Genomic DNA, 26,264 nt, shown 5'->3' with positions numbered 1-26,264 from the left:
TCAGTAACACTGATGATGATCTACACTAACAGTCTATCAACACAGCTGTAATGGCAGGAACTTTTTAAAGTAACTATTCATCCTAAATATGTTGCCACTTTTAACAAACATTCTTCCCAACTACTGTCACGTTATTGATTTGAACTGGGACCATATAGAACATGGTTGCAACCAAAGTCCTGTAGTGGCACCAAATCTTGTATAAAGGGGGTCAAATGAGGTGTCTAAGACAAGGTTATGGTTTGCTGGTTATGATTATGCTGTCTATGTGTGTGTATCAATTTTGTAGTTCAAGTTACAAATACTGGCTCTATACTGTCGGTATTTCAAACTTATGCTATGCTTCTGGGAAACTTCCCAGACAAGTTGGTGTTAGCTCTGCCTAGCCTGCTTGATGGCCCATTAAGGACCATCAGCTATACAACTGACCCATTGAGAGAAGGCAAACATGCCTTACAATTCAGCAAAGTATGCAGGGACTGGCCCGTGTGACTCCAGATTCCATTTTGCTGTAATTTTCCACAGTAAGGACAAAGAGGTGTTCTTAAACCTGAAAAAGACTATAAAAGGCTGATGCCTCTCCTCTATCTTGTCTTCAATCCTGCTTCTTACCTCTGGAGGGACTCTGCTACAAACTGAAGTTTTGAACAAAGGACTGATGACCCATCCCAGCTGGGGATGTACTCCAGAAACATGATTTGAACCTGCAGTTAATTTCATCACTGCTACAAGCCTAAACCAAGAACTTTGCTATTACTGTATGTAATTGATTCCATTTAACCAATTCTAGCTCTTATCTCTATCTTTTTTCTTTTATAAATAAACCTTTAGATTTTAGATTCTAAAGGATTGGCAACAGCGTGATTTGTGGGTAAAATCTGATTTGTATATTGACCTGGGTCTGGGGCTTGATCCTTTGGGATCAGGAGAACCTTTTTTCTTTTATTGGAGTATTGGTTTTCATAACCATTTGTCCCCATAACGAGTGGCACTGGTGGTGATATTGGGAAACTGGAGTGTCTAAGGGAATTGCTTGTGTGACTTGTGGTTAGCCCAAAGTCTCTTAGGTCTGGTCTATACTACCCGCCTGAATCGGCGGGTAGAAATCGACCTCTCCGGGATCGATTTATCGTGTCCCGACGGGACGCGACAATCGATCCCCGAATCGGCGCTCTAACTCCACCAGCAGAGGTGGTAGTAAGCGCCGCCGACAAAAAGCGGCAGAAGTCGATTTTGCCGCCGTCCTCACAACGGGGTAAGTCGGCTGCAATACGTCGAATTCAGCTACGCTATTCACGTAGCTGAATTTGCGTATCTTAAATCGACTCCCCGCTGTAGTGTAGATGTACCCTTAGTCTGGCTGGTTTGGTTTGCCTTAGAGGTGGAAAAACCCCAGCCTTGGGCTGTAACTGCCCTGTTTAAGCAATTTGTCCTGAATTGGTACTCTCAGTTAGGTCCCGCCAGAACCGTATCGTTACAACTACTCACAGCGAAGAATCATACATGCTGAACTTCATACCTCAGACTGCTCATCTAGCCCATGAGGCCCCGCCTCTGCCCCACCTCTTCCCCGCCCCCATTCCAACCCCTTCCCCAAAATCCCCAGCCCGACTCTGCCCCTTCCCTGCCCCTATTCCAACCCCTTCCCCAAATCCCCGCCCCCACCTCTTCTCTGCCTCCTCCCCTGAGCGTGCCGTGTCCCTGCTCCACCCCCTCTCTCCTGGAAAGTCCTAAGCACTGCCAAACAGTATTCACATGGCCTACAGTCATTTGTATATTGTTTCTGTTAACGTCTATTTAACTTCAATGACATTTAACATTTTGGAAAAAATAAGCCTTTGTTAAAATTTCATTCCCTCTTCTTCCTCTCCCTTCCTTTTAAAAAAATAATATTGTTTTAATACAATTCATGACTTGTATAAAGTTTTCCTACATATGGGATGGTTCAATCAGACCAAAACATGCTGCCATATTGCACTGCAAACATCAGAAGAGAAGGAGCAAGTAATCTAAACTGAAACACCCCAGTGTCTTCAGAATAAATGTTTGTTGTTTACCTTTCAATCAACAAGCTCAGCAATTCCTGTGGCTTACAAAAGGAGCGGTAGGTAGTAAGGAAAGTGCGAACAAAATTAGGATCTGTCAAGGGAAAACAAGAAAATGAACAAAATGAATTTTATACAATGATTTCAACTTTCACTGATGATAAAAAATATGGCCATAAAAGACAAAAGTTATTAATGCCAATTAAAAGTTTAATGCTAGTAAAGAATTACCTTCAAAAAAACCTTTTTAGTGAGATTCAATTACATCAAATTTCATTACTAGTTTTTAAAAAACATTACACCTAAAAACTATATTAAGATAATAGATTGCAAAGTCAGGCACTCAAATTTAGGAAATACCAGTTTAGTTTAAGTGTCAAATTTCAAGTCCCTGTTCCACAGCATGGAGGCACTAGAACTTCTCAACAAAATGGTCGTAAGAACTTTAACAAGGGCAAAACATATTATTCCTTAACTTCGATCTGAGAAATGGTTGAACTTTTTTTGCTGAAATTAAAAAAAAAAAAGTCAGCTAGGGGTACTCAGCACAGAACATTCCTGCCAAATGGTTAGAGTTGGGCAAAATTATAAGCAAATCTTCAAAAACAGACTAACGAGAGATTGCTGAATTGGAATTAATTTGTAAATTGGACACCATTAAATTAGGCTTGAATAAAGACTTGGAGTGGTTGGACCATTACACAAAGTAAAACTATTTCCCCATCCTTATTCCCCCCCCCCCCACCAGTTTCTCATATCTCCTTGTCAATTGCTGGAAATCGGCCATTTTCATTACCACTACAAACAGTTCTTTTTCTCTCCTGCTGATAAAAGCTCACCTTAACTGAATGCTCCTTTATAGTGTGTATGGTAACACCCATTGTTTCATGTTCTCTGTGTGTGTGTGTATGTATATACACACAGAGAGAACATGAAACAATGGGTGTTACCATACACACTATAAGGAGATATATAGATATATATCTTCCTACTGTATTTTCCACTACATGCATCCGATGAAGTGGGCTGTAGTCCATGAAAGCTTATGCTCAAATAAATTTGTTAGTCTCTAAGGTGCCACAAGTACTCCTGTTCTTTTTGCGGATACAGACTAACACAGCTGCTACTCTGAAACTTAGCTCTTTCAGTTTCTCATAAATCAGCTCCCTGAATTTTTTCCCCTCTTCTCTAAATGACTTTGTATTTGTCAGTATCTTCCAAACATCAGTAATGTGGTGCTTAGGGCTGAAAGCCATGTTCTAGATGCAGTTACCAAAGCTAGAGAGAGCCTACTGTCTTCCAACACTTTGACCCGATGCCTCTGAGTATGCAGCCCAGTATTGCATAAGCCTCTTTTGTTGCCACACTGCATTGTGAATGTTTCTAATTTACTCTGTTTGCAGAGTTGCTGTAGCCATGTTGGTCCCAGGACAATTACTATATTCTTGAATGAACTTTCACAGAAAAATGATATCAGACAAAATATATAATATCACCATATAGAATCACAGGACTGGAAGGGACCTCGAGAGGTCATGGCAGGACTAAGCCTTATCTAGACTATCCCTGACACGGGTTTGTCTAACCTGCTCTTAAAAATCTCCAATGATGGAGATTCCACAACCTCCCTAGGCAATTTATTCCAGTGCTTAACCACCCTGACAGGAAGTTTTTCCTAATGTCCAACCTAAACTTCCCTTGCTGCAATTTAAGCCCATTGCTTCTTGTCCTAACCTCAGAGGTTAAGAACAACAATTTTTCTCCCTCCTCCTTGTAACAACCTTTTATGTTCTTGAAAACTTATCACATCCCCTCTCAGTCTTCTCTTTTCCAGACTAAACAAACCCAATTTTCTCAATCTTCCTTCATAGGTCATGTTTTCTAGACCTCTAATCATTTTTGTTGCTATCCTTGTGGGCGAACACTTTTCACAAAATGATCACTCCATATCTGACCTCTCAGTTCTCATTTTCAAAGGAAACCTGCACAACACCTTCAATGTTTCACCTTGTATTTAGATGCGACATTGAGTTCCTTTCTCAAACCTGAAAAGCTCAGTGTAAACTCAAAAAGCTTGTCTCTTTCACCAATAGAAGCTGGTCCAATAAAATATATTACACCTCACCCAACTTGTTTCTAATTCACTCTTCACTATTACCTCACACTTTTAAAATTACTGCTTTCGAGGTTCCCCCACACCCCACTGAGCATGCGGGTACTATTCACTGGGTACGGTTGCCCTTGTTTCTAATCCAAGTTTCTTTGTAATTACGTTTGTCTTGAAGGATAATCCCAATTTAGTGGAGTATACAAATTTTAATGTGCTCTATCATTTCTTACAGCTCAGTGAAGATGTTAATTGAACCTGGACCTACCAATCACCTCCTGTTGTACCCCATGAGACCAATGTCATTTTGAAGTTCTTTGGTAACCATGACTCCGGAATTGAATCCAGAGCCAGTCTGAGAATCTGAACTGCACACTGGAACAAAGCCTACCTAAAGCTAATGTAATACTACAATATCTGTAACAAGCTAACATATAATCTGGCCAACACACCCAAGATAAAGCATTCTAGGCATCTAGTGAAGGTCCTCCCCCAAAGCTAGCCACTGAAAGGACCTGTGGCTCCATACACACACTGCTGTGAAAGGTTGTTTGAGTAGTTCCATGGGCACTGCTATTCTTGAAGATTCCTGAAGCTCACTGGCACTGCAGGATGCATTATACAAGTTGGAATATGCAGAGGCTACCTCAAACAACAATCACCTTAGTATGTCAACAAGACAGTAATTGTAAGGTTTGATTTACTAAACAGCTACTAGCTCAAGGACTATGTTTACTAGCTATGGTGATAAATGACTGTGTCACAACTCCCACAGCTACACTGTAAGAACTATTAATGCACACCAGTCAATTCAGAAAGCTGAATATTTTTGTGAGTCATACAAACACCACCATATTTTAAAAGTGGGGGTCACTTTGCACTCACACAAATGATACTACAACTAAAGAAAATGTGTTTGTCACAGGGTGGTAACTGCCCTTTGGAAGGAAGAGGCCAGCGCACCTGACTCATTGGTTGCCTCCTGAAATTGGGGTTAAAAGAAGGCACCTGGGCCATATAAAGGGGGAGAGATTGAGACAGGGGATGGGTCAGTCAGGAAGAGAGCAGGTGACAGCTGCCAGAGACCAGAAGACTTGTAGGAGGTCCATGAAGGAAGCTGTAGATGGTTCCTGGGGGAAGGCTGAATGCAGCAGAGCAACAGAAGGATTTGCTGGCTGACCTCCCCAAGCCAGAGAGCCAAGGCTAGAGGGGGCTGAAGGCCAGAGAGCAGCAAAGGGAGCTGCTGACTTCTAAGCCAGAGGGCTGGAGCAAAAGGCTGGGGAAGGCTGAAGGGAGGCCAGAAGCAAAGGTGCTTATCCACTGATGTCTCCACCTAGAGAACTGGAGACAGTGGAACAGTGGAAGGCCAACCTGCCTGCCTGCCTGTCTGGGATATGAGAGGTTAGTACAGGAGAAGTGATGGATGAACTTCCAGCAGAGAGGCTTTGGGAGAAATGGGGGTGGAAATTGCACCAGCTGAAAGGGCTGGCGTGGCTGTCCTGGAAGAAGGAGAGGACTGATGAAGAACCCAAGCGTGACAGAAGATACCAGAGTGGGATATGTGGGGCATCAGGGACTGGATGTCTAGGGATTTTAAGACACATGCACTGAAGTGACAGATGGACTATATTTTGGGATTTCTGTTACAGACTATTTGGACTATGTTCCTGTAAAAAAAACAAAACAAAAAAACCACCACAATTGGCCCAAAGGAGGGGTATTATTGAAGCAAGAAAGCTGACATGGAGTTACTGGAGACTGGAGGAGGAAAACTGAGGTTGTATTGTGCTGCATCCTGCTGCTGGAAGACGTACCAAGCAGCACTGCCTTATGACAAGGTTCAGGCAGATTAAGGACATTGGTATTTTAACATGTCATCAACATTAAATACTGCTTTACTTGTCCACTTCTAAGGTGTGTCACTCAACAAGATCCGATTCATAGTTAATTCTAGCTGTAAAAATAGGGGTGAGTTTTGAAGGCTTACTATTTGAATTCTGTACCAATCGTTGCTGGAAAAATCTGAGTATTCATATTTTAAAAGTTGCTAGAATGTGAACACCTAATTGGAACCTACAATCAAAGCTGACAGTTTTATACAACAGAAAACTAAGTATAAATATCTGAAAAATGTTACAAAAATCCCACCAGCATTACGTTTTTAACTTCCATTGCATTTCCTCTTAATGTCTTTCATTCATCCCTTAACTGAAGTGTTACTAAAGTTACCTAATAAGCTAACTGGTGCTCTTTTTCTGCATGCATTCCAGGAGGGTTTTTTAACATCTCCTTCCTCTGAAGCGTCAGGGATGGCCACAGCTGGAGTTGGGACATGGGGTGGGCCAGGGCTCTGAGATGGCATCAACCATTCTCTCTCTCAGGTGCTTGGCTGGCTGGTTCTTGCTCACAGTCGGGAAGGATAGGCAGGTCAGTTTGGAAGCGTTTCTGGGGGTTTGTCACATTCCTCTGCAGCACGTGGGTGTGGCTCACTTGCCAGGATTATTGGGGTATATCTCACTATCATTTCCCTGCCACCGTGGGGGCCTCAAGCACTGATGCACCTCAGTCCCTCCTGTTCTCTGCCTCTGGCACATAATAGTCCACTCTTCTCTGAGCTGTAATACTCGGGTCTCATTTTGGTTGTTGGGTTTAGGTGCTGGTGGCCTGTCATATACAGGAAGTCACACTATATGATCTAGTGATCCCTCCTGGCCCTAAACTATGACCCACATCTTGACTTTAAACAGCTATTCAGTGGGAAAGCAAGCAAGAGACAAAAAGATTAATCTTATTGGCTATCCAAACGTTACCTAAAGAATTAGTAAGATATTACAAAATGTGCCAAATTACAGAGAAAAATAAATAAAGCATACCTGCATACATATGGTATGTTAGCCTTTCAATTAGTTTCACTACAGTTCCTCCTTTAATGATCGGGATTCCATTCCTACTTTGCAGATTGTCCTCAAAAACAATGTTTTCCTCAGAGTCTTCCACTACAAAACGATACACATTTGGGCTGGGCAGCCTCAGTGGCTGTTCATTTTCTTCTTGCAGTAACACTGAGTCAAGCATTCGATCCAGCGTACTGCGATACTGAAGGGAAATCAGAGCTGCCATCCAATTGTTCTTCTCTTCAGCAGACTTGGCAGCAAACACGATGCTGTTTTCGTCTTTAGACGCTAGCTCAAAAGCATGTTTGTATTCACAAGTGTCATCTTTGTCAATGATCTGCATTTTCCTCATGATAATTTTTTCCTTAAGTCTGTACTCTGTATTGCTGTAACCTGGAAGCCGCGATTGTCCATGATTAGTTTTACAGCTGATCAGTAAACCATCAAAGAGAAATATGTGGCGTTCATGTTTGGCTCCCATCCTTGTCAGCACACCTTCCATTATGAATTCATTGCAGCACTGGCCAATATCTTTGCCTTCCCAACCATCAATATTTTTCTGGATCTCATTCATTTTTTTGATGGCCAGGTGCTTGCTTCTTACTTGGCGGTTGTAAAAACGACAAATTGTCTCCCTAGAAACAAACAATTTTATCTGGTTAGCTTCTTCCGTATTATTGCCGCAGAGACTGAAAAACACACCACTAAATTTAACACTGTATGCTATTCCCCCACCCCCAACCTAAATATGCCCTAATCATGCTTAACCACAAATGTATAAAGGACAGTGAATTGCCAGGGAAAGACTAAGTGTATGTCTTCTCTAGCAACATTAATGTGGCTGTGTAGTCGTGGCACCAGCTTTGGGAGAGCGCTCTCCTGGTGCTGTAAAAACAAACCCCGCCCCACAAGGGGAGTAGTTACCAGCGCTAGGAGCGTGGCTCCCGGTGCTGGTGCACAGTCTACACTGCCACTTTACAGCGCTGAAACTTGCAGTGCTAGGGGGGTGTTTTTTCACATCCCTGAGCATGAATGTTGCAGCGCTGTAAAGTGGCAGCGTAGACAAGGCTTTAAACTATTCAAGAATGGGGTATGGAGGGTTGTAAGTGAACACTCTTGGAAAGGCAACAGATTGAAGTCTGCTAGCTTTGATGTTTGGCATGTGCAAGTGTCGAACAAAAACATGCTGCTTTTTTACATAAGTCAACGAAGGGGGAAATAGGGAAACACTGCCACCTCTAGATATCTTCCTTCTAACTTACTTTGGGCTACAAGAGGCTTCCTTGATTGTATTCTTACCCAGGCCGCCGTCTAGGTGAATGTTTATTGTAAATGCGCTCCATGCTGCACTGGAGATTTAAAAGAGCAGTAATGGCTTGTTTCAAGCACTCCCTGTCTTCTTCATCTTCACTGCATTCCTGCAATTGCTACAATGACAAAACAAATCCATTTCTGTTCAACTGAATAGGTTTTCTTTAGAGATATATACAGACAAAAACAAATATATTCATATGTAGGGTTGTTTTCAAAAACACTCAGTGTTCACCTGACTTTGATCCTACTGAAGTCAATAACCAATGCTGAGTGATTTTGCAAATCTCACCCACAAGACCACCAATGCCTGTCAAAGTAGTTACTGAAATGAAAACACATCTATCAGATAACCTGAAAAATAAATAGCTTTTGAGTGAGAGTGTGAGCTTGTGTGTGAAAGGGAGAGATTCTGAGATAAAGAAAGATACTAGATAGCCTTACCGTGAGTTGTCAAAAAACCCTACAGGATATTTTTCTTTAAATCCTTTCACTTAAATTGTTCTGTTTCATAATGATCATTGGCCTTTGAAGTTAGCAGTGTTCACTAGTCTAGAGGCTTGGAACAGTCCTGAAACTGTATGTCAGTACTACAGCAACGACACACTTTTTTAGTAGTTTAATAGTGTTTCAACTAACGATGCATTGTAGTTGTAGCCATGCTGGTTCCAGGATATTAGAGAGACAAGGTGGGTGAGATAATATCTTGTATTGGACCAACTTCTGTTGGTGAGAGAGACAAGCTTTTGAGCAGCACAGAGTTCTTCTTCAGGTCTGGAAAAGGTACTTGGAGCCACAGCTAAATGCAAGGTGGAATAGATTGTTTAGCACAAGTAGTTAGCACATATTCTAAGGAATCATTCCAGTCAGCATAGAGCGTCTTCACCACACAAACTACAGCTGCGCCGCTGAAGCACTGTATGCATAGACATGCCTTTAGTGGGTTATAGATTGATAGATAACTTTAACCAAGTCCAGCAGATGGGTAAGAGCAAAGGTCAACTTCATATACCATTCTCTCTACTAGCAAAGATAAAGTTTGAAATTCCAGATTTAATACTAGCAACAAATGATCAACTCCAGTGATAATTATCAAAGGGGTAGCTGTGTTAGTCTGGATCTGTAAAAGCAGCAAAAGAGTCACATGCATCCGAAGAAGTGGGTATTCACCCACGAAAGCTCATGCTCCAATACGTCTGTTAGTCTATAAGGTGCTACAGGACTCTTTGCTGCTTTTCCAGTGATAATGTTTGCTTCACTTACTAGGGAAAACAAGATTTTTCCTTCTCCACTATGCAGGAACTCACTGATTTATAAAAATCTAATTAGCTTTCATAGTCGATATTTATCTCAACACTCACTTGTAAGAAAAAAGGGGTTACAGAAAACTTCACATTCTTTAAGATAATGGTTCATAAAATATTAACAGCATAAGAATATTATGATGAGTAACTGAAGAGTCTATACGATTTTAACTGTAAATTCCTCTTGTAAGTTAAGATTGCATGAAAAACTTAGTAGACAAGAAAATTCAGGCAGACTGGTCTACTGGGCAAAATCAAGCCAATTAGCCACCCACTATGGGCTAACTCATGTTTGCCCTATGTATTTTAAGAGGAATCTTACCCACAATCACTCAGTATGGCAGTAGCCTTCTTTTTCTTTCCCAGTATGCTCTCTCAGCAAGGATATTAGCTGGCTCTAAAAGTAATTGAGATAACAGGATTGACCAGATGGGCCCTCTCCCTTTATGTGATTCAAAGTACTACCACCTATATTTTCCAGATGGCCAAACATTCCCCAGTCTGTATATCATGGAAATCAAAGAACTTTTATATCTGAGAATTTGTGAGGATTATGCATGCTGAGAAGAGGCGTATAGAAAATAAGGCACTTGCCATGGTGAGTAACCCCTCTTTTCCACTTCACAAGGAAAAACCCTAAAACAGCAAAGGAAAAAGGGGGGAGAACATAAGACTGGGTCTGAAAAAAATGACATGAGGTTTATGAAGTCCTAAAACACGCAAATAGCTAAGGATTGTGACAATATGCTGATTCTGGTCCTCAGATTCCCTGGGAGGATTTCTTCCAAACTCTTTCCAAAATAAGAGATCATCGCTGGCATACGCTGACAAAAAGATTGTATTTAGCTTAGTGAAACAGCTCCAGAAAATAGTCTAAAACTGTAGCTAGTGGACATTACATGGCATCTATTTTCATTTTGTGTAAAGATATAGGGAAATCTCTCCCATTTCTAGTTTCCAACATATTGAGTTTTCGGAATCCAATTCAGGCAACTTGTTCTGGCAAACTTTACTCTCTCAAGTTCTTGCCCTTTACAGCCAAGCTTTTCGACTAAATCAACATATGAGTGCAATTTATTTGCTATTCACAGGATAAGAAAAAAGGAACATGTTTTTGCCAGAGATGTGACAGAATATTAATATTGGTAAACTGACAATCACAACAGTTTTGTCAACTTTTTTATTCGTTTTTGAAGGAAATGACCGACAACAGGAATGAAGGGCATTAGAGTTCTTCTGACCACTGATAAGCACAACTATTGGTTGTGAAGAACTGAATTGTGATATTTTCGTTCCCTCCTTCCCTCTGGTATTCTAGAATGGATGATCTTGTGTGGATCTAATCTCTTGGAACATCCTCTAAAACTGTGCAAAAGTCCCCTTGCAATTGTAGAATGAGTTCAATTAATTGTATTTCTGCTTTTGGTCTCATGTCTTGGCACCTGAACACACTTTGGAGGCAATGTTTGTAGAGAACAGTTGTTGTAGCTCTTGACAAATGTTAAGACACTCTTCCTTACTGATGTAATAGAATGCCAAAAAACAGTACTATAATAGACTCATAGAGGTCAGAAGGGACCATTATGATCATCTAGTCTGACCTCCTGCATGATGCGGGCCACAAAAGCTGACCCACCCACTCTTATTGTGTTGACACACTTTTCTGTTGTCTTACGTTTTAGATGAACTGGGCACAGAGTTACTTAAGGAGCCAATCAACCTGTGGTGGTCAAGGACAAGACTACATTTATCTCCAAAGGTTGTCCATCACAAGATCATTATGAAATTTTGCACTAATAAGTATTCTGCTCAGGACAGGTCAGAGACTGGATTAGCAGTGGCATTGTGTGATTATACCCTCAAACTATGGAGCACGAAAACACACCATGCTCAACGTAAGAAAAATGTTGTATAATGTGGTGAGGAGCTATATTTTTGTTCATATGTATTTCTCACTGGTGACTACAAACGATAAGGTGCTGAAAGTCTATAAAATGCTGCTGTTCGTTCTCTATATCTGCTGCTAATGATTAAACAATAATGAAAGGGATAAAAAAGACAGAATTTAATATCTTTTGGGTTGTTTGGCAACTATGTAACAAGCCATTCTATGCAAGAGATCTCTGAAGTGAGTGGATTTGAAGATAAATTTCAACAAAAAGATAATTCATAGTCTGTCCTCAGCAGGGCCGGCTCTGGCTTTTTGGCCGCCCCAAGCAACAAAAAAAAAAAAAAAAACCCTGTGGTGCAGCCGGAGCACAGGTGCAGGGGGACCGGCTGGAACGGGCGGGAGAGAGAGAGAGAGAGAGAGAAGAGGGCGGCCAGGGCTACATCAGGGGCACTGCCACGCGGCCCCTCCCGCTGCGCCGCCTCCTGCCGCCTGCCACGAGGGCTCCGCTCCAGTCGGCGGGGAGGGAAGGAAGAGGACCCCCCTACAGGGCGGCCAGAGCAGAATAAAAAAAAAAAAAAAAAGCGGCCGTGCCGCCCTAGGATTGGGCGGAATGCCGCCTCGAACAATCTGCCGCCCCAAGCGCCAGCTTGCTCAGCTGGTGCCTGGAGCCGGCCCTGGTCCTCAGTCACAGTTTAAAAGGGTGGAGAATATGCTAGTCCATCAATAAAGGAAAGTCTTCACGGATTCGATGCAGAGGTCATATTCCTTCCTTACTTGAATGGCTCTCAAGAGTCTGAAGATGGTTGGCAGCTTGTTCAGGGTTTAGATAAATTCTTTGACCCTGAGTTCCTTGAAATAGATTCATAAAGCTGGTCTGGAAATCTGATAAATGGTATTTTTATAGTAGGTACCTTTGAAGCAAGAGAGAAGTTATGATCTCCTTGAATTTGTGATCATCAAGGAACTCAATCTAATGTGCATCTGATATTAGAGTTTTTCATTAGTTACAAAAGTTAATCACCGTATTTTGAACCACAGAATATTCTAAGATTGATAACTAGTTGCAGAATTCCTATGCAGACTATACTTGGCTACCTCTGTTTCTCAGCATTACTGCAAGATCAAACACCTTTATTCCTTCTCTTAGAACCTCTATGACAAACCTGTAATATCTTTTGAGGGAGGTCCTGAGTGGAGTGGCTGTACAGGTGGGCTTGTGCACAACAGTGCAGGGTTCTGCAGCTTAAAGAATGCAGTAGCCCAAAACCTCTGCATGAAAATGGAGCACATGGAAATACAAACATTGCTATTCTAGTCCACAGGCTGAAACATCAACCACAGACAGGCTGTCCTGCAGTCTTTAGATCTGCCAGGGAACATGGGTAGATTTATATCCCAATGCAGAGTTCACTGCACACAGGATCACACTAAAACAGAACCACAGCAATGGCTTATCTAGTACAACCAGATACTTTAGAATAAGATGTAGAAGTTCTATTACAGGAAATTATGTACTAATATGCCACAGGGGAAGTTATCGCCTCACCTCAGTCAATTAAATGGTTGCCTTATATCATGAAGCAAAAGACTTAACATCCCTTATATTTTATCTTCACGGAACTGTGAATATGCTTGTTGTTCATAGAGGTGCCCATTCCTTTTCTGAATCCTAGTAAACGCTGACTCACAAATACCTTACAACAGTGAATTTCACAGGGTAATTATACAAGTATGTAAGAAGAGATTTCCTTTTAGCACTTTTGAATTTATCACCTATTTATTTTGTCGTTGTCTCCTAGCTCTCATATTGTATGAACATAAGAACGGCCACATTGGGTCAGACCAATGGTCCATCTAGCCCAGTTTTCAACAGTGGCCAATGTCAGGTGCTTCAGAAGGAATGAACAGAACAGGTAATCATCAAGTGATCCATCCCATCACCCATTCCCAGCTTCTGACAAACAGAGGATACAGACACTTCAAAGCATGGCTTTGCATCCCTGTCCATCACGGCTAATAGCCATTGATGGACCTATCCTCCATGAACTTATTCAATTCTTTTTTGAACCCTGTTATAGTCTTGGCAAAGAGTTCCACAGGTTGACTGTGCGTTGTGTGAAGAAATACTTCCTCTTGTTTGTTTTAAACCTGCTGCCTATTCATTTCAGTTGGTGACCTAGTTCTTGTGTTATGAGTAAACAACACTTGCTTATTTACTTTCTTCATACCAGTCATGATTTTACAGACCTCTATCATATCCCCCCTTAGTCGTCTTTTTTCCAAGCTGAAAAGTCCCAGTCATATTAATCTCTCTTCATATGGCAGCCATTCCATACCCCTAATATTTTTGATGTCCTTTTCTGAACTTTTTCCAATTCCAATATATCTTTTTTGAGATGGGGCGACCAGATCTGCACGCAGATGACAGGATAAAGAGAAGTGTCTGATTGACCTTCTCTGGAGCATTTGTTGTTTTATATACCATTATTCAGTTGCTTTTTTTATTTATCTTCTCCTCTCTTGAGGTTAAGTAGTCCTAATCTTTTTAACCTCTCTTCATGCCTTCAGAAACATGAAACCTCTCTTTCATGCCTCTAAGAATTTTGTTGTACTTGTCTAAACTGTTTCCATTTCTGCTACATTCTTTATGAGATGAAGTTACTACAGCATTCAAGGAGAAGGAAAACCAACAACTTATGTAATGGCATTAATATACTGTAAGTATTGTTCTCTATACCTTTCTGAATCCACATCAACATTGGGGATATTTTTTTAAATCACTAAGCAGAAGTTTTCACAATGTAATATGAAGTTCAAATTTTAACCTGAAGTTATTCATTTGTCACCATTAAAGACGCAACATTTCCCAAAAGAACGACCATACTGGATCAGACCAAAGGTCCATCTAGCCCAGTATCCTGTCTTCCGTCAGTGGCCAATGCCAGGTGCTTCACAGAGAATGAACAGAACAGGTAATCATCAAGTGATCCATCCCCTGTCGCCCATTCCCAGTTTCTGGCAAACAGAGGCTAGGGACACCATCCCTGCCCATCCTGGCTAATAGCCATGGATGGACCTATCCTCCATGAATTTATCTAGTTCTTTTTTGAACATTCCCAACATTTACTATACAATAGTATTCAAGATTTCAGTGGTTTCCCTCCCTATACTTACAAGGACAAATAACTGGGCAATTGCTGATTTTTTTAGTGGCAATCCCTGTAGCTGAGCTAGAACACTGCCCCAAAGCCTGGTATTCTGTTCATCTTTGCATGTAAATCAAAATGCATCACACTTAGTAAAAAAGCTTTGGATTTTTCCTATAATCAAGAATAAATCTGCCAAAGTATTGCCCATGTATCATCTTGCGGCTTTATCTATTTTTAAGTTATAACTTAAACAAGAGCATTTAATGTAAACTTAAAAAAACCCAGCAAAATATTTCTGCAGTTATTTACAAGTTTCTACACTTAAAGGTAAAAGAAAGTTGATACCCAACAATCTGTTCTTCCATTCATGCAGAGGGTGTGTGTATGTAGTTCCCACTAGCATTAACAGGAGTTATTGGTGTGCTGAAAGTCTCTACAGACAAAAAGTCTCTTATGAGATTAGAAAGACGAGACCAAGCTTATCTAGAAAAGATTTAAGTACCTTCTCTGTTTTGCATTTTGGAATATAAATAGCAACAAGTCTTCTAGAATCATGAAACAAATAAGATCTAGCAAGTTTGTAAATAAAGCATGCAATCCTCAAATGCACAGAACACCAAAGTGAAAACACCACACTAAATTAAACGCTAGATCCTGTAGCTGAAAACTGTCTAAACACTCTAAGGCCCTAATCTTACAAAGATTTATGTTTGTACTTAACCTTATGCACTGTGAGTACTTCCACTGACTTCAATGAGACTACTCAATGCATAATTTTATGCACATGCTTAAGTCTTTGCAGGACTGGAGCCTAAGATTTCATATTTCAACGTAATACTAAGACATAGCCTATTCATAGAATTTTTTTTTTTTGGCAGCAAGGGAACATTAAGATAATCGGTTTTACCTCCTGCATCACACAGGCCACTAAACTGGTTAAGGTATTCACATTTTAAAGACATTCAAAAAATGTCAGAGAATTGTCACATTAAAAAATGCATTTTGCTGTGAGGGAAAGAGAACAACCGTCAATGATTAAGTTCTCCTTATGGTTATTCTTCTTTGAAACAAACACTGTATTTACACGTCTATTAGTACTGACCCCAAACCAAGGGCTGGCAAAAAAAAAAAAAAAAAAAACCCCGCAAAAGTATAGCCAATTGATGCTAGTGGTATGAAGACTTATGTCTTCTGAACTAACAACTAAGGCTGGGTCTACACTACCCGCCTGAATCGGCGGGTAGAAATCGACCTCTCGGGGATTGATTTATCGCGTCCCGTTGGGACGCAACAATCGATCCCCGAATCGACGCTCTTACTCCACCAGCGGAGGTGGGAGTAAGCACCGTCGACGGGAAGCCGCAGAGGTCGATTTTGCCGCCATCCCTACAGCGGGGTAAGTCGGCTGCGATACGTCGAATTCAGCTACGCTATTCGCGTAGCTGAATTTGCGTATCTTAAATCGACCCCCCCCTGTAGTGTAGATGTAGCCTAAGACAAGTCAGGCTACTCCAAGAATCAAGAATGCTTTGTATTTTGTTCATCTTTTAAGTCTCACTCAATAAAATTATAAACTTCATGAAGGCATTCAAAGTGTAGTATAATTAAGGCAATTTACATCTTCTAACCACAACAAAGCCCAGGTGTTTGGAACAAAAATTTAGGTGGTTAAAAATGTTGTTTCAAAACTTAGTAACAGTAGAAATATTTTCACAGATTAAAAATAAAAGGAAACCACTTAGATTTAAACATTACTACAGGCTGTTGACAACCCAAACATTATAACCCTGTGCTAAGACATGAGACTCCAAGTAAAACCAATTATGTTTTCATTATCTAACGTTGACTGAACTGCAAAAAGTAAACAGCATAAAGAGTGAAAATTAAACTATCATTTAAAAATGTTAACAATCTTACACATTAACAGAATTAAATACTTGAAAAACCCAATAATTGTTAACTTGAGTTTCCATTCAGTTTTTTCCACTGTTAAGTAGATTTTAACTTGTCTGAGTGCTACAATGTGATAAGTTTTAGGTTGCAAAGTTTGCTATTTCTTTCCACACATATTAAGTATATCCTTGGAACTGTACACAAAGACCATCTAGCAATATAGAACTGAAAGGTTGTATTAGTTGCATGACAATACAAACTGACCACACGCTGAGGGAAGCCTCATATCACTGCAATATGCACAGAATACATCAGGGGTCGGCAACCTTTCAGAAGTGGTGTGCCGAGTCTTCATTTATTCACTCTCATTTAAGTTTTCGCGTGCCAGTCATACATTTTAACGTTTTTAGAAGGTCTCTTTCTATAAGTCTGTAATATATAACTAAACTATTGTTGTAAATAAGGTTTTTAAAATGTTTAAGAAGCTTCATTTAAAATTAAATTAAAATGCAGAGCCCCCCGGACCAGTGGCCAGGACCCGGGCAGTGTGAGTGCCACTGAAAATCAGCTCGCGTGCTGCCTTTGGCACGTGTGCCATAGGTTGCCTACCCCTGCAATACATTTTAGGTAATGTAATCTTTTTAATTGTGAGCTTAATTAAAAAATTCTTAGCACTCACGCAATAATAAAATTTAAGAAATAACCCAATATCACTTCATTCCTTTAAATGAAATATTTATAGTTTAATTAATCATTCACTTGTTCACGAATGTGTTACAAATCTATTTCTTAGCACCATCTCTACTACACCAGAGATGGGCAAACATTTTTGGCACATGGTCTGCAATCATGAAAAATCTCTGAGGCTACAAGTGTCCCAAGATCACTCCCTATAGCCAAGATATCGCATTGTCCCTAGTCACATTTCTGTTCTTTGTTTATTCATTTATAATGCTTATCTCATACTCCCAACAAGAGTTGTATTTCTGCCTTTTGATGGACCCTCTATCCTGCCTGGGTCCCTGTCTCCATTAACTCAAATCAGAAGCAAACAAATACAGACAAATGGAGGTATGCACAACTGTTATTATGCTATTTATCAGATGCTATGAGCAGGGTTACCTGCAAAAACATATGCTGCGGTGTGGACTACACCTTGCCAGGGCACATAAGAAGCACTAGATACACAGGTAATCTTTGGTCATACCCGCAGATTACTTTTTGTATAGTTAATGTCTCTTTATTTCCCAACACACAGAATTATTTATAAATCCACATCAGTTTCCAAACTATGCAGTCTTGTTCTTGGTAACAAAGCTATTGAAAACAAAATGCTACAGGAATATAATTTAACCACAAACTAAATCAGGATTCCATAAATCCTTGCGAATGTCCTCACTTTTTAAGGTACAAAATATGAAAGCCTCTCCAAAAATTTTTTTTTTTTTAAAAGGAGTGTTGTGGATGTAACTCTTCTCCCATCCTCATTATGGGGAAAATGTGCTGGGCTTTCAAAGCTTCTACTTTATTTATTTCTCAGCCGTGGCCACTTGGAACCCCAAAACAACTACTGAATAGTCAAAATAGATTATTCTGATTTTGCTGAGTGTGAAACACAAGTTTTCCAAAAATAATAAGATGGATTTGCTTGCCTTGAGCTGAGAGGCCCAGACATTGAGTTGAACTATCTTTTACTGAATTAGGAAAATGTATGCAATAAAAGTAAACAAAGAATTAAAAGCAATTCACACTGTAAAATTAATGAAAATCTCACTTGAATGCCAGTTCAATTTAATAAAAAATAGACCTAGCATGCCACAGCACACAAGCAATAATCAAAGATTTATGGAAGCTTTGAGAACTGGAGTAGTTTGAATTTTGCATGATTTAATATTGATAATATATTGTAACAATCAATTTACTTTCTAACCATGCAATCACTACTGTAAAGTTTATGCTTAACTATACTCACATCGACAAAGAGTCCTGTGGCACCTTATAGACTAACCGACATATTGGAGCATAAGCTTTCACGGGTGAATACCCACTTCGTCAGACCATGCGTCTGACGAAGTGGGTATTCACCCACGAAATCTTATGCTCCAATACGTCTGTTAGTCTATAAGGTGCCACAAAACTCTTTGTCGCTTTTTACAGATCCAGACTAACACGGCTACCCCTCTGATATATTCATATCCTATCTTCATGCACAGTAAATAAAAATTAACTCCCTAGTTAAACTAAAATTACTCATGCTTTATATGAAACTGCACTACTGTCTTACCTGTAATAATTCAAAATAGTGCAAACAATGATAAACTGGGATCAGCATAAGTCGTGGAAGAACATACCGTACAGCTTCTTTAAAACCTTCAGCAATAGACTGAAAAGAAAAAAAAAGCGGCATTATTACCACATATAAGCCAAAAAAAGAGGGAAGAAGTTGAGAGGTTTTTCCAGAGTTTTATTAATTTGTTTGTGAGAAATATAGATATAGTGAATCTTAAGAAGGGCTTGAATGAGTAAGGTGTGGTAAGATGGTAGGCAAGGAGGCAGAGTGCATTGTAAATACTGGAAGCACATTTTTTAAAAGCAGGACAGATCAGAGGGTACTGCATACATGCTCCTAGTTTGCTATTAAAAATTCACCCATGGCTTGCAAGTTACAGCATCCTCAACTGCCTTGATGAGAATCTGCAGTGGCAACCTCATAAAATAGGCAACTTATCAGTTTACCTGTGATTACCTCTATTTTAACCAGAAACAGCAAATCAACATACAATGTGCTGGAACATGTTAACTACAAAACAATTTACAAACAGCTCTCAGATCACACAAAGCCATGTGGACCTTTATCCTTAACAGACTTCATACTTCAGCAATGTCTTCAGTACCAGCCACAATAATTAAGTTTTTCCTCAATCAAGATTTCCATTGCATTAACAAAATATTCCTCAGGAAAGCCTAGGTCACCTGGTGTTAAGATCTACACAAAAAACTAGTTATGCATTTCCTTTTCTTATTAATTAGCACTAGCTCAAAAAGCCAAAAATTAAGAACATGCAGAATTTTACAGTGAAACCGTATTCATGACTAAGCAGACAAACCTAAAGCACACAGTCATGCCTGGGAAGTTAGGGTATTAAGGCATAAAGCTTGAAAAACATTATGATCAATCAGATATGCTCAAACCCACTTCTTTAATGGATATTTTACTATAAGTAACAAAAGGAATTTCTATTTCCTGCAGAATTTGGTGCTGGAATGCAGTGAGAGCTTACAGACTACTTGGGACCCAGAGACAATGGGACCAAAGGGTACCCCACAAGAAATTCAAGAACCCCACCTCCTACCACCCTGCAAAAGGGTTTGTGGCACTCACATCCCTCTTCTGTCAATGCTACCTCCTGCTCTCCAGATCTCAAAGTGCACCGTGTCTTTCCCTCCAGATCCTTGCTAGATCCATAGGCCCAGATATTTAAATTCTGCCTTAATCTACCGCTCTGACATGACACAGAAATCAGGAGATCTTGTTAAATACACGGGATAATACTAGTCGTAGTAACTTTGGGATTCACATATTTATTTAATCAACAAAAATGATTTTAAAGCGGTTTTGCTTTTTGATCCGTTAACTAACGCAGTGACTCAGAAGGCAAGAGGAGGAGAAAGAATTTCCAAGGGATCCTGGGAAAGGAACATAACTTTAAGCATGGATCAGAAAAAAAGCAGAGCGATATCAAAGACACACCTTAAAATTAAGTAACTGTGGAATGGAAATGTATTTATCCAATGTTTTCCTTTCTGGAAATGATCTGTCAGTCTAAGACATCTAGACTGGACCTCTCTTTCTGCAATTGCCAGAGGCAGCTCATGGTTGTTCATGGGACTTCAAGGCTTGACCATACCTCTTCTGCCTTCACTCCAATTTGACGGAGACAAAATGCTAAGGAACATCCCAAACACAGTCCAACTCTTAGTATTGGGTGGGGAGAGGAAAAAGAGTCAAGAGAGGATGCCAGCTTCCTTCCCAAGTGACTCAGTAGTCACCTGAGTATCTGGGATAAGGCTCCAGAGCTTTTCCCTACAGAGGTGGACCGGCCATGGGTTGTTGTTTTTGTTTGTTTGGGGGTTGTTGTTTTTTTGGAGGGGTGGGGGGGAGAGAAGGGGTTTACTGCACTGACCAAGGAATCATCAGGTGCAGAATGATGGTCTTGTTTATTGAGTCCCAAAAGGTGAAGAGGACTGACTCACCCTTGAAGAGATGTCTCGGGAGGAGTCTCAGCTGGCACGATGGGACATAAAGACCCTAAACAAGCTGTCCAAACTGAGTCCTTGCCCAAGCAGGGTCTGTGGGATAGGAGCAACTGTGGCAGAGCTCTCCTTCTGTGGCTCCTTTGAGTCTCCTTCCAGATGAAGAACTCTTAGCCATTTGTAGGCACTGTTTAGCAGGATCTGCCATGCTGGGGGGGAAGGGGAAAATAAACAAGGGAAGGAGCTCAATGGGTGGTCCTGTTAAGGAATGGATCCCTGAAAAAAGTCAACCACTGGATGAAGGACAAGGTGTAGGTGGGGAAGGAGAGAGAGAGAGAGAGAACATTGTTCATTGATTTGGTATTAAAAACGGGGATGGCAATGGAAAAGGCAGGAATGCCATGTCACCGCTTTGCTGGAGGGAAAGAATCTAGTACAAGGGCTGAAGGGAAGTGACCAAGACCCACGGACGTGTCTGAGCTGCCTCCAGTATTTGCAAAAAGAGAGGCGCAGCCCAAATACCTTAATCTGAGGAGAAATCATGATCCAGGATCCCACTAGGATTTCCCCCAACCCCAAAGAGTGATTGGGAACTGGAAATATAGGATGAATCTCAAAAAAGAAATGTGGTATTTCTTGAGTGAGATTTCATGCTTACCTGAAAATGTAGCGCAACAGCTGGTTTAGCCATCAAGTTATTAAAATGTTCATGAAACCGTGGGGAAAGAATATCCTGGGACAAAGTTTCATATGGATCAAAGGCTTGTTCCTAAAGAAAGGAGGAAATAATTATGTATATACAGTAAAAGGAGCAGGACATCTTTTGTGCTCAGCTGCACAATTTGTTTATTGAGATCTGATGTTTAATGCGATTTTTCAAGAAAGTTTCAGCTCACTCAAAAATAATATAACTCAGTATATCCCATAATTCATTAATGTATATTTTAATGCATGCACAAACCTATTGTGAGCATTGCTCAGCATCACGGTATTTGTCATTAACACAAATTTTAATGAAATGGTGGTAGCCAAGAGGCAAATTCTTACTTACAGTCCAGTAGCGATCCCATCACCAACAAGTCATGTTTTGAAAAGGCTTCTCTAACACATATGAAAACAATGATTACCCCACAGTAACTTTGGTTCTCTAAGCTAATGTCAGTGTGGATCCCACAGTAGGTGCTCATGTGCCTCACACGTTGCAAGACCTGATTTCCTATGAAATTTCATGTACGGAAGATCAGCCCTAAGTGCTTGGAGCTCGCTCACTCTCTCCTGGCCAAAGTGCTTGCAGCTAGGAAGACTGTCTTCAGAAAGAGCCTTCTTTTGAGTCCGAGTCTCGACAGGATGACACAGTTCTGAGGCAGGAGCCATCTCTTTGACCAGTGGGTAAATATACATCACATCCTTGAGGAGCTTCAATACTACTGGGCGAGAGAAGATGGAGCACAAATGTACAGGCAGATGGCAAACTGAGATCAGAATGGGATGGACCTTAGTGGAGCTGAACAAAAGATCAGTGTTTCAGATGCAGCAAGTAGTCAAGGATCTGTGGTACTTGCATAGGAGCCAAGCCTTGTTAGGCCACCAAGATCAAGAACCTTTTCCAAGTTGACAATTAAGTCCTCCTGGTTGTTGTCCAGCCATCCTGAGATAGGAGAGGTATCTCTCTCCTGGTTGTTGTCTTTCTACTCCGTAATCGCATCTCCTGGAGTTGCCATGGGCAGTCCCTGACCGTAGTACTTAGCCAGCCAATATCCAGGCTGTCAGGTGCAGAGACTTTAGGACCGGATGAACTATCTGGCCATGGTGCTGTAAAATCAGGTCCAGGCACTATGGGAGCTGGTTCAGAGGCTGAATGGACATCTATAGCAGGTCTGTCAACCAAAACGGCTGCGACCAATGTGGTGCTATGAGAATCATCGTGGCTGTGACTCTTGAATTTGGAAATCACCATGGAAGATGGGGGAATAGGTGGAAAGACAAAGGAAGGAAGATGCTGGTCAATGAACCTGGAACAGAGATGACAGTGTGTTACTGTCCTTGGTGGTGAACAGGTTTAATACAGGAACCCCCCAATGATAGAATACTGGCACTACAACATCTCTCTGCAGTGACCATTCACGACTGGCATGGTTATCTTCTCACGAAGTCTCTAGGACAATGCTGACTCCTGGGAAGTGAAGAGCCATTGGAGTTACCCCTGTTGCTAGCACCATATCTAGAATTTGATGGCCTCCAGGCAGAGGGGCGAGAAGCATGCATCTCCTTGTTTATGCAGTGCATCAAAGATGTGGCATCCATCAGGTTCTACACTGTGGAATTTCAGAGGACAGGCAGGAACACCACACAGGCCAGCCTGATGGCCTTGAGTTCCATGATGTTTATGGGAACTCCTATGTTCTCCAGGAACCAGATCCCTTGCATTCGCAGGTGGTCCAGGTAGGCTCCACAACTTTTGCCTGATGCATCTGTGACTGAAGTCTTTGTTGAGTAGGAGGAACAAAAACAGTACCCCCTCTGCTTAATTTTTTGGGGTCCAGCACATGTCAACTCTGCAACGATATGAGGTGGCCCCAAGACCTTACTGTCCATCTGATGTCTTGGAGGGGAACAGATGAATTTGACCCTAAGAAGTAGCAGCCTTGGGTGAAGTCTGGCAAGCAGCATCACATACATGCCACGCTGGCATATGGTTTAACAACCCAAGGCAAGTCTGTAACCATTGTAGTCTGATCTTATCTCAAGTAATAGTGATTGCAATGACATTAACCTGAACTCTAATAGGTTTGCCCACTCTGACCTGTGAACTCTATCCTCTGCATCACAATTCACTAGGACGACCTCCGGGCAAACAGGAAGGGAGAATATTCTAGGTTTGTTGCAGTCTCATGCTGGGATCTGCCTTTGACCAGACAGTTATGCAGGTAAGCATACACATGGATGCCCTGCCTCCTCGGGTATGCTGCAACCTCTGTTAGCCAGGTTGTAAAGACTCAGTGCTGCGGAGTTTTTGAATAATAGTACCTTTTGCTGGCAGTGATTTGGCCTCACTGTGAATCTCAAGTACTTCCTGTGAGCTGGGTGGATCTTTGACAAGAAGGGAGATACCCTCTTTCAGGTAAGGAAATGATATTTCATTAATAAGGTGTGAGGGTTGGCCACCCAGCGGGGCATCTCAGTTTGGTTGAGGGTATCAATATGGGTTGGTGCCAAGGTTCTTCACTGTGTGCCATTCCCACCTAGGCAGACTTAGGGACTCTTTTCTTGGAATTAAGTTTCACAGTCTCCTTGTGGGATGATCCCATGTGTTGCTTGGAGCTCATGGTCTATGCAGGATTGTTTCAGTGTCGTCCTTCTGCTCCTGGGGCACAGGCTCTGATGTTGAAGGTGTCAGCACTGAGGTCACTGGGGTTGAGGGCATCAAAACTGATGGCGCCAGTTTTGACAGCGTCCCCTTAGTTGCCTCTTTCACTAACAGCTCTTGGAGTGTGGTAGCGAATGCCGACTCTTTCAGTTCCACTTTGGTAGCTGTCACTTCCTCTGGGTCTGAGGATACTTTCCAAGTAGTTGTATCGGCCGGTCCACGCATGCGCCCTTGCATTGCCTTGTAGTTTCGCCCAAGCGATAAAGGGCAGGGCGGGACTAACTGTCTCTTTAGTTCCTTCTCCACCGCAGACCTATCAAATCCACAGCAGAGGGGAAGGAGGGTGGGTTTGGAATACAGATAGGGACCACACATCTTGAAGACTTCCGGAAAGGCTTTGTAGATTAAAGGCCAGGGCTCTATGTACATCGAGGAAGTGAAGCCACCGTTCCTCATTTGAGGTGTGCGGTTTGGGAAAGACGATGGGAAGGTGTATGGATTAATTGGGATGCAGGCACAGGGAAACCTTGTGCTTATGAAATGTGGTGAAAGGGGGGTTTGCCATCATAGCCCCCAGTTCACCAACCCTCCTTGCAGAAGTAACAGCAACCAGGAAAGTTACTTTCTTAGAGAGAAAAGAGAGGAGGCCAGAGACTGAAGGGATGGGAGTGCAAGGGGCCCTTAGTACTGTGAGGACCAGGTTGAGGTCCCACTGAGAAGCAACAGTCTGGATGGGAGGGTATTTGCATACAAGGCCTTTCCAGAATCTGGCAGTCAAGGGGTGGGTGAAGAGGGAATGCCCCTCCACAGGAGGGTGGAAGGTACTAATGGCAGCTATGTGCGCTTTGATGGAGCTGAGAGCAAGTCCCAAGGCCTTCAGAGAGAGAGAAGGTAATCTAATACCATGGGAATGCCCACAGCCTCGGGGGCAAGCCCTCTGTGTTGGGCCCAGGCAGTGAAATGAGCCACCTGGCCTGGTATGATTGCCTTGTCGAATACTTTCTGCTATCGGAGAGGATGTATTGGACCACCGGCGAGCATTCCTGCGCTAACGGAGGTGTCCATCCATAAACCAAGCTGTCAGGTGGAGCACCCTTAGGTTGGGGTGTCTGAGCCTGCCGTTGCGTTGTGAGAGTAGACTCGGAAACATTGGTAGTAAGGGTGGAGGATGCTTCGATATGCGGAGAAGAAGAGGGAACCAAAACTGGAGAGGATGGAATCCACTCTAGGGTAAGAACACTGTAGTGAGAGTGATCCATGGAACGGAATCAGGGTGGGGGATATGGAGGAGATAGTGCCATAAACTTCATGGCATAGCCACATTGAATGACGTCCAGGACCCACTTGCCCGTTGTAATCATGCTCCACACCGGCAGAAAGAGTTTGAAACGGCCCCGGAAAGGGGTGGTTGATGGCTCTCTAGTTGAGCTCAGAAATATCACTTAAGCGCAAAATGAGCGTGATGTGTGGAGGACTGCACTGTTGGAACAGGTGGATGGACTGTGGGCCCTAGGACCTTTCTGGGGAGGTTTGTGGCCCGTTGGTGGTAGAACCGGGAAGTTCTGTAACGTTGTGCAGGCAGTGGGCAATAAAACTTTCACTCTGGAAATGACGTGTATATACCTAAGGATTTCAAGTTGGCTTTAGAAGTTTTTAGCGACTACAAGGAATCATCCATCTTTTGACTGAAGAGGTGTGATTCATCAAAGGGCAGATCTTCAATTGTGTTCTGTATTTCTCTAGGGAAACCTGAGGAGTGTAACCAGGATTCCCTCCTCATGACGATTCCAGTTGCCAAAATGGGCGAGGATGTGTCTGCTGAATTAACCGCAGCCTGAAGTATGGACTTAGCAACCAACTTTCCTTTAGATCTGCTTGGAATTCAGAACAATCCTATGACGGCAGCTTATCCATGAATTTCACCATCTGTCCATAGTGTAGGAATTTGTACTTGGCCATCAGTGCCAGGTAGTTTGAGATTTGGAACTAGAGGCCAGCTGAGGACACCACCTTTCAGCCCATAAGATCCAATCTCTTGCCCTCCTTGTC

General features: G+C 41.8%; 1 protein-coding gene across 2 annotated transcripts in view; it reads right to left on the bottom strand.

Moving 5' to 3' along the window:
- SOS2 (SOS Ras/Rho guanine nucleotide exchange factor 2) overlaps window positions 1-26,264 on the bottom strand; it is a 90,619-nt gene that overhangs the window by 29,884 nt on the left and 34,471 nt on the right. For both annotated transcript variants that reach the window (XM_005290246.5, XM_065593978.1), the window contains 5 exons: window positions 21,507-21,617; window positions 18,879-18,977; window positions 8,346-8,473; window positions 7,026-7,681; window positions 2,058-2,139 (listed from right to left, as the gene is read on the bottom strand). In XM_005290246.5, the coding sequence (XP_005290303.2) occupies window positions 2,058-2,139; window positions 7,026-7,681; window positions 8,346-8,473; window positions 18,879-18,977; window positions 21,507-21,617 (1,076 nt within the window). The remainder of the gene's footprint in view (window positions 1-2,057; window positions 2,140-7,025; window positions 7,682-8,345; window positions 8,474-18,878; window positions 18,978-21,506; window positions 21,618-26,264) is intronic.

Source organism: Chrysemys picta, chromosome 4 (assembly GCF_011386835.1).
Source record: "Chrysemys picta bellii isolate R12L10 chromosome 4, ASM1138683v2, whole genome shotgun sequence".
NCBI classification, from domain to species: Eukaryota; Metazoa; Chordata; order Testudines; family Emydidae; genus Chrysemys; species Chrysemys picta.
The sequence above is the reverse complement of the archived record's forward strand: the minus strand, read 5'-3'. Positions and strand labels throughout refer to the sequence as shown.